General features: G+C 37.9%; 1 protein-coding gene across 1 annotated transcript; it reads left to right on the plus strand.

The window, feature by feature from the left end:
• The first annotated feature begins 3,047 nt into the window (after positions 1–3,047).
• Positions 3,048–8,964, plus strand: LOC135688801 (tyrosine-protein kinase Src42A). The gene is made up of 2 exons (XM_065205812.2): positions 3,048–3,550; positions 6,668–8,964. Exons 1-2 carry the CDS (start codon positions 3,144–3,146, stop codon positions 7,818–7,820), a joined length of 1,560 nt encoding a protein of 519 aa, XP_065061884.1. The 5' UTR covers positions 3,048–3,143; the 3' UTR covers positions 7,821–8,964.
• Positions 8,965–9,429: the final 465 nt, after the last annotated feature.

Genomic DNA, 9,429 nt, shown 5'->3' on the forward strand with positions numbered 1-9,429 from the left:
CAGCGTATTAGAATTTTTTTATTAAGATATGTTGTGAAAATTGATTCACCACCATTTGCAAATTCATAGTGACTTGATTCTTCGATAATTCTTAATTTCATTAGGGCTGATAGGGGCTCATTGGAAAGGGTGTTCCGTTAATTTCGACATCGTTGGCTGCCTCCTTATTCAAGCCTGTCGGAACCGCCCCTCCCTCAATAATTGCCAAACAGTAGTATGTTTTCTTTATAACAGTATACTAAATGAGATGAGAAGGAAAACCATGGGCAGCCCCTCCAATATGAATTTCGTTCCTGCGGCACTTGTGTTGTTACTGTTTTAAAAAAAAGCTGCTTGCTGGTAAGATAACGAAGCTTCAACGCTGAGAAAGTAGAACAATGATCCACCCGCAAGCAATCTTTTGTTTACACTTTTTATTTTACATTAAACTTTGAAAAATCGCTGGTACACGCTGTTTTGTGGATTTCCAGAATATTTTTGTTCCGTGTCATGACTCAGACGGAGGCCTTCTTCTTTCGTTGCGGAAAACCGCAAGACTATCGAGGAATTAGTTTTTGTATAAAATTATTGTGTACAAATCCTATCAGCAAATTATTGGTTTATCACAAGATGCAGACAATTAGTTCTGATGGCTAAACCTTCCGCTTCATATTCTTATTTTATTGTCGAAGTTTGTAGTCGTCTGGTTGATTTCTCTCAACGTAAGAAACTTGAAATGGAAAGTTGTATTGATTTAATAGCCTAAAATAATCTGATTTCACGAAACTTGGTTTTAGATTGAAAGATAGAAATATTTCTGATTAAAACATTCTCTCGTCATCTGATAACGTTGTCATCGTGAAAGCGCTTTCTTTTTTGGCTTAAAAACATACATCTTTCTGTCGATAAGAAAAAACGAATTCTGGAATTATCCAGAGGCCAGGAAAATGGGGAGGGGGGTATCATTCATGTACCGCTTGCACTCTTAACTTCTTTTATGTGAGAGAAGAGGAAAAATGCACGTAGGAAATACCTTTCTTTTCTGTCTACGATTTTCTGGTCTGTGACGTAATTTTGTCAGAGCCACTTCAGTTTGAAATGTGTCATCTCAAAGCCCAAAAAACTCGAAAGGGGTAAAAAAACTTAACTCCGGCAGGTTTTAAGGAAGTTACAAAATCTGAGTCCATCAGTTGGGAAAAGTATCCCTTAAATGGCCAAAACTATAGTAGGTGTCTTATTGACATGGCATAGAAGTATTACGTTTTAACATCGAATATGATATTTTGCGAATCCTACTTCGTTGTTCATCACAGTACTTAGTGCGTGTACTAAGGTCGAATAGACAAAAACTATCAAAAGGAATTAATGCTACTTTTGATGCTGCCACAAAAAATAATGGTATAAATGAGGTGTATAGACTGCTCCTGAAGCAGTGTGTTATGTGCTTATAGATTATCAGATTATAACGGTCTGTCTCTAAAAGTTTTTTGAATGTTTTAGTTAAAAGGATCTGGTTTTACAATATTATATTAGACAATAGGAATGAATAAAAAACTTTTGCCATCCATAGCACAGTTGCCTCGCGTTGTGTCCACTTTCTACTCAAGGTCTACTTTTAACAGTACTTTGAGCATTTTTCTTCGAAATGTCTACTCACAACGAGCAAACAGTATTCATCGCAAATTATTGACCTAGCTAAACACCCGTATTATTCAAACTATTATTCTCTTTAGTAATCCCACACCTGTCACCAATTTAAGGCTACAATTGTTTCTCTGTGAAAATGCAGGGATGCAAGTAGTCCGAAGTTCTAAGGACCACAGAACACTTCTATGTCCTCTATCTTGTTCTACTCAATTAAATTGCTTTGTTGGGCTGCATTATTTCAAGTAGGTTCACATGGAGTGGCAGAGCAATGATTGTCATTCGTGCTGTCTATAGGAAACAAGGTCCTTCGTCTTTTCACGTGAAGTTTTAGCATACTTTCAGTATTGACCGATTTTTCAAAGCAAACTGGATTAATTAGGCCGAGCCAATCACAAACTGTCATCATATCTTTGAATGTCATTTTCAACGCACACCTTTTGCATTGAAACCATTTCTATTTACATTGACTACGAAATAGCCTTTTGACTAAATATATTCTAGTTGTGTCAATATTGTTTTATCCTTTTAAGGCCTGTTTGGTTTAGACATCAAGATTCCTTCGCGAAAGTGGGTTTTCTTCACTTATCCTTTGTACAAAAAGATTGCAATGACGGCGTCTTTCTCTTTCTTGGAACGCATTTTTATCAAGGAATTTCTTTCAAAGAATAACAATGTCTACAAGGACGGCTTATAACTTATATACGTCCAATATCACCTGCTTTTCTTTTCAATGGCTTTCCAAGGTAATTTACATGATTGAAGTCTAAAGATATAACTTACATCAAGCCAGCAAATAACAACCTTAAAGATTAAACACATGCGTTTAATTTCAATGTATTTGGGTAGTGATTACCACCTAAAACCATATAGTTTTTTGTTAGAAATTCTAAGTACATCAACTGCTGAGATTACCAACCTAAATCGGTTCAAAGACACTGGACGACAGGCACATTTTCTCGGCCCATTTTCTCGGCACATACAATATAACCGATTTCATTTGCCCTAAGATAAATGGTTGGTATTTTCTCTTGGAAGAATTCCACAAACACCCTTGTTTGTTTTTGCCATTTTTATGATTTGTTAGTTTAAATCGTTTGGACATTGAAGATTCGGACAGGACCCCCCTCCGCCGTCGTTTCCCAAACTTGTTCGTTGCACAGAATACGTCTATTCTGTGTCCGTTGTGTAAATTCTATTCTACTGTTCCTGTGGTCCGTTCTTGTTGCCAGAAACTTTTTGTCTCGGTGCTTCCTGGTCCACTTATATCGTGTTTGTCTAGCGAAAACACCGCTAGTATGGTGTAGTTCTGATCCTGACAGACTGTGAAAAACATTGCATAACAATTTCCCTCTCTTGGTAACAATTGCAGCCATTGTTGTGTTCCGTCATCCGTGAAGGCCATGGCATTTTAATCTCGCTGAAAAATGAAATGCAACTGTGATTAAAGAGGCGTTTAACCAAGTTGAGAGAAGCATGGAGATTTGCGAGGAAATTAGTTATTTTGCACAGCTGCACTGATGGGAAACAGAATATCAAGATGCTACCCGTCGCGGTGCAGGAAATATAGGGACGACAAAACCCTTGGTGGTGAGCAATTATCACCAACCAATACTGCCAGTGATCATCCACTTTTAGGCCCAGAAATTAGTAGCGAAGTAGGCCAACCAGCAAATAAAGATGACAATGAACAAACGAATGATTTGGCCCCAGTCGAGCCGGTAGCCCCACCAAAATTGGTTTATGTGGGGATTTACGATTTCAATGGGAAGAACGATGGGGACCTGAGTTTTACAAAAGGAGAAGAAATCGAGATTTTGAACAGCGCGGAAGGGGGTTGGTGGTATGGTTTGTCTCTCAAGAGCCGGGCCGTCGGCTACGTTCCTAGCAATTACATCGAGCCGGTTAATTCATTAAAGTCGCAAGAGTAAGTATTCACTTAACTGTGTTTTAATTTCTGTGAAGAAGGGAAAGTCGAAACACCGGTTGTTATGAATTCTTCGATGCATCAACAAGTCTGTCTGTGTTTGTTTTCATGACTTTTTTAAATTCATAACAATAGAAATATACAACTTCTAGCTCAATGCTATCGACCTTCTTTCAAAATCAGCCTTGTAGCTAGATACTTTTCTTATCAACGATGTGAAGGAAAATCATATTGTATATTAAATCAAGTCAAATTCATTCCAAAATTGCCAATTTCAAGGGTTCTCCGAATTTCGTTTTGCTGATCACTTGCATGAGCTCAGCAAATATTCCATGATTTTTATAATAGTTAAACAGATTCAAAACTATTTTATGATACACTTAAGGACCTGCAAAATCAGAACCAGTGGTCAAAAATGGCACTTGCTAGGCAACAGGTCGACAACACGTGCAACCAAACCCACCTCGTTTTATTTATTCAAGCCGCCATAGTACGATGTGGTCACGGGTAGTGATCATTTGATAAACTTTAAATTTCATATGAAAATTTCTCATTTCAAAAGATTAAGAGGATGCTCATATAAAAACTAAAAACATTCATTAACTCTTTGTACTGTACTCTGAGATAGTAATTGTTTTGTTTTTGTTTGGTAGGCAAGACTGGAGTTCTGTGAAACATTTTGTAGAGGCAAAACTTACCATAGAGTAAATTTTAAAAATACCATTAATAATGAGAATCAAGACCAAAATGAAATTAATTTTTTCTTAACTTAGCAACAATAGAATGGCAGAGTGATAATATCAAGAAAGATAATTAAACGTTTCCTTTTTTTACCATAACAGTGACATAACAGTGATAAAACAGTGGTTTGGTTGCCAATAAGTTCAAATGTTTTTTGGACCTCTTAGCACAATTTAACGTTGAAAGTTTCTGAGACAAAAATTCTGCATCCAAATTTTTAGAATAGGGCACAACCAAGAGCATAGAGTATCAAAACAATTTCAAGTATGACACTTTTCCCCAAATGTGACATCTAGGGACACCAGAACGACGCAATGGGGGCATGTTTGAGTAAAATGGTGTTTGATAGATAACTCCCAGCTTTTGCTAATTCTTTCTACTAACTGTCATTTTATTTCAGTCTTCTGGAGGTATCTTGAAATTGGCTAACTTTTGGCATAATGATTTATAATTAAAGTTTTGAGAGATGTTGTCATGCATTAAGCACTACAATCAGAATTTCATATGAATCTCTCTGATTATTACAATTGGCCAGTTCAAGGACACTCTAATGAAAAGGGCACTCTGGCCTCTCTTGTCCCTCCTATCAGAGGCCAACAGGGGCAGTTGACCCCCATGCCCCCTTCTCTGGCATCCCTGGTGATATCTGGTGAATTATTCAAAGAAATTCTGACTAAATTGCCACACCATACTCTTATAGGGCCTTTGGTCCAGCTAGGAACTAGAAAGAATTTGCCAAATTTTCTAGTTCGGGAGATTTTGGTGACACCACACCATTCATCGTTTTAAGTGCTTTGGCCCATTTAGAAGCTCAAAACAATTTGCCCAACTTCATAGTCTGGGAGATTTTGGTGACCTTATGCTTTTACTAAATTTTTTTCAGAAAATCTTTATCTCTGCCCTTCTGTATCTCCATCCGCCTCCTCTGTCTATTAATTCTCTGAAATTTCACCCATGACATTCTTATTCCAGACCCCATTTATTGTTTTCAAGTCTTGTGTTATAAGACATGGTGTATACAACAAAGTAACATGGTGTATACATTAAAGCATAAAGCTTGTTACAATGTAAAGAAGCACGTAAAGCAAAAACAAATAATTACACTATTCAGAACTGGATGTTTTAATTATCTGTTATCTTATAGACACATTTTTTCTCTATTGTAAGAAACCAGTTTTGTGTTTAATTTAAAAGGAATGCTAGCCATTCACCCTATTTATTATTAATTGGGGAATTTTTCCACCTTCTCCAACCGACTAAATTTAGCATTGCATTCTTGCTTAGAGCAGCCACCCTGGAAAATTTATTCTCTCATTATGTTGAGTCAATGCAGTGCTAAGTTGCAAATTAAAAGAGAAAAAGCAAACCAATGTTGGTGATGACTTAGCAAAAGCACCCATATAGCTGTTCCAATTGTAATATTTGGCACGGTCTGTAGTATTTGGCAATTGAACTCTTCTGCTCTTACTTTCAAGTATCTGATATTGGCACAATTCAAACTCAAATAGCTCTGAGAGAGAAAAAGTTAAATGAGGAAAGTTGTAAAGATTTTATAGTGATTGGTGTGTTGGGCCATCAATGTTGAATGTGAGCCCAAAACACCAATTTCATGAAAGTTTTGAAAGAAGAAAATTTTATGTACATTGTTTATGTAGACTCATTTCATCTTAATTACATGATTTTGATTTTAAGAGACACTTCGGAGCCAGGGGACTGGATTGGCTGTAGCCCCCCCCCCCCCCCTTCTCAATTCACCAAAACCATGCCTCCTCATACATGCTATAGTGATAGAAAAAGACTGGGGAGAGTGCAGAATAAATCTGCGCAGAGGCTATTTCTGCGAAGCCAGTTTACAATAGAAAGGAAGTAAGAAAAAAGATCTGGCACTGTATCTTTGGGTACAGTAGCCTTGGGGGCAGTGGGACAGGCTGCTTTGAAAAGTTTAGAGATTCGAAAAGTTCAGTATCCTTTTTGCAAAATCTACACTCTTATGGCTATTACAAGATTATATGAACCCCCCCCCCCCCTTCTCCCTTTTAATTTTGATCTCTTGTTAATATGGACAATCTTCAGTATGCTTCTTGTGTGATGTTTTTTTTTAAAGGAGAATGAGCCTTTGCAAAAAACTGTTTAAATGCCACTTTGAACAGCAAAAGCTCAGAGCTTTGAAATTCACAAGGTTAAACTGTTTTCGTGTCTCATTTTTTTCTACATTCCGCTGAAATACCTCTAAATTTTAAATTTCAAAAGTAAAGAGAAAACTTTGTTGATTTATTGTTTGCGGTTCTTTCAACTATTGCTTTGGAATCTATAGTAACCATATTTCCAAGGGCAGAAATATATTCTCCTTTTTAAAAAATATATTTTCCTCCGTAGCTGGTATTTCGGGAAACTGCGCCGTGCTCACGCCGAGAGAATGCTCTTAATTCAAGGCGAAAATGGAACGTTCATTGTTCGTGAAAGCGAGAGTCGACCAAATGACTTTTCACTATCAGTGAGAGACGGGGATGGAATAAAACATTACAGAGTGCGCAGCCTTGACAGTGGAGGCTACTACATCAGCACAAAGCTGCGTTTCTCTAGCCTGCCTGAGCTCATTCACCACTATATGCATAGTGCAGATGGGCTTTCAGTTCGATTGGTGAAGCCATGTCCGGCAGAGTCACCAACCTTGCATTCGCTGTCACATAAAGACCCGTGGGAAGTACCACGGGACAGTATTACATTTAGCACAATTTTAGGCAAGGGTCAGTTTGGTGAAGTATGGGAAGGAAGGTGGAATGGCGCTATTGAAGTTGCAGTGAAGACATTAAAGGCGGGCAGCATGAGCAAGGAGGACTTCTTGAAAGAGGCAATGGTCATGAAAAAGTTGTCACATCCGAAACTGGTCCAGCTTTATGCTATATGCAGCGACTGTGACCCCATCCTCATTGTTACCGAGCTACTCCGACATGGTAATTTGCTGAAGTTTCTGCAAGAGAAGCAGGGGAAATCGCTGAAGCTTCCTGAATTGATAGACGTGTCGGCCCAGGTCGCCTTGGGCATGGCCTACTTAGAGAAAAACAATTTCATCCACCGTGATTTAGCTGCAAGGAACGTGCTTGTTGCTGATAAAAACATCGTCAAAATAGGAGACTTCGGCCTATCGAGGTTCCTGACTGATCAAAACGAAATCAAGGACCATTCTGATATTAAATTTCCCATAAGATGGACTTCTCCAGAAGCTGCCCTGGAAAAGAAATTCTCTACTAAATCTGATGTTTGGTCCTTTGGAATTTTGTTATACGAAATAATCACGTATGGTCGATTGCCTTACCCAGGAATGTCCCACCAAGAGGTTCTGGCCAGCATCAAGACCGGCTACCGGATGCCCCAGCCAGATGGCTGCCCCAATGACCTTTATCAGCACATGCTACGGTGCTGGAAGGCCAATCCAGAGGAACGGCCTACTTTCGAATCGCTTAGGTTTGACTTAGAGGACTATTTTATCATTGAAAATGGTAATTACATGGATACTGGCGCGCTATGAGTTGCCTATTCGACTTTGCGAAATCAGGGATAAATTCAAGATCAATTGAATTGTAACTTTGCATTCATCTAGAAGTTAATCTGTGATCCTCATTCTAGAACTGGTCGTGCCTGAGTCTATTTTTAGGTATAAATTTTGTGTCCGCTTGTAATATTAAGCAGTAGAAGGTATTTTATTGTAGATCATAGATCCTGCCACTCTACCGATTTTTGCCCCGAATTTTAGATTTTAATTAGATTAGTTAGTTTTTTTATAAAATAGCAGGAGGCATGTCATCCCCGCCCCGCGTGAAACGAGAAATCGCTGATTATTGAAATACCCAACTCATGTATTATATGACAATTGTTGCAGATCAAATCTATATTTCCAATGCAATATACAGGTATTTGTTGTAACAATCTCAAACATACATCTGAAAGATGTATTCAAAATAACTAGTGAATGGTTATTTTATTGTTACTGCCTCAGTAGTCTTATTTTCAATTAGGTCATCTGTGAATACACTCTTTTTTGTAAGGACAATTTTATAGGAAGCCTCAAAATTTATCAAAAGTTAAGAACAAATTGAGAATAAGCTGAGGCTGAGCTACTGTGAAATGTTATTTTGAACAATGTTTATCTCAAAGACGAGGAGTTTTTTGCCTTCTAGGGGTGCTTCATCGGTGAACATTTAAACTTGTCGGCAAATAAAGAATGTCTCACCATTCACTAATTAACAATTGCACTACTTACACCCAAGCAAGAATAATTTAAGAGCAACCCAACCTCGGATATTCGAAAAAATTAAGAACTGCTAGCCTAAACTTCAATGTGCTGGTTCTTGTAAAAAAGAGTGTATTGCGATTTGTTGTTGAACTGGAAAACCTAATTTCCTTTTAATCTTATTAATTACGAAATTTAATGAAACATTACACTTTGAGTGTAAAAAAGCCTTGAGGGACAGATTGTATCTTGTGTCAATTAGTCTATTGGATAGATAATTGCCGTATCTTCCTCACGGACAATAGAGCTAGGTGTTTTAATGCAGTCAACGAAATTGACGCGAGGCCAAACGTTTCTTCTCCTGATGACGTTTTTCCAAAAGACATTATTTATTTTATGTATGCAGTCGATGATAAATTGGTAATTTTGTAAGTAAATGTGATATTTTTCTGCATTTCTTTGCTTTTGTTCTACCCGATCGAATCATATAAATGACCTTTGGGCCGCAGCTTTTGTGTACTATGACAATCAGCCGAGGATGACTCTCATTTACTTCTTCAATCGAAACCATGTGATATCCATTACCCTAGAGACTTGCACGGGCATGTTTTTCTGACGATATTTCCTAAGCTTAAAACCGATAGCTAATTTTAGATGCATTTTGCCCTGTGCAGATCGTCGATGCGAAGTGTAGCGATGGAACGGTGGTCATCCCAGTTTTGCATTGTCTCATAGTCTCCATCGACGGGTGACATGGCCCTCTCACGATGTTAGGTGTAAAACCATTTATGCTAAATTGTACTTTTCCCCACCCCATTTTCAACCTGCATTAGGCTCCTTAAAGATATTGAAGGTGTCTGCAAGCAATTAATTCCTTTTGACGTAAAAACTGTTCATTGACCTATAA

Source organism: Rhopilema esculentum, chromosome 9 (genome assembly GCF_057945365.1).
Source record: "Rhopilema esculentum isolate cy_ngs chromosome 9, ASM5794536v1, whole genome shotgun sequence".
NCBI lineage: Eukaryota > Metazoa > Cnidaria > Scyphozoa > Rhizostomeae > Rhizostomatidae > Rhopilema > Rhopilema esculentum.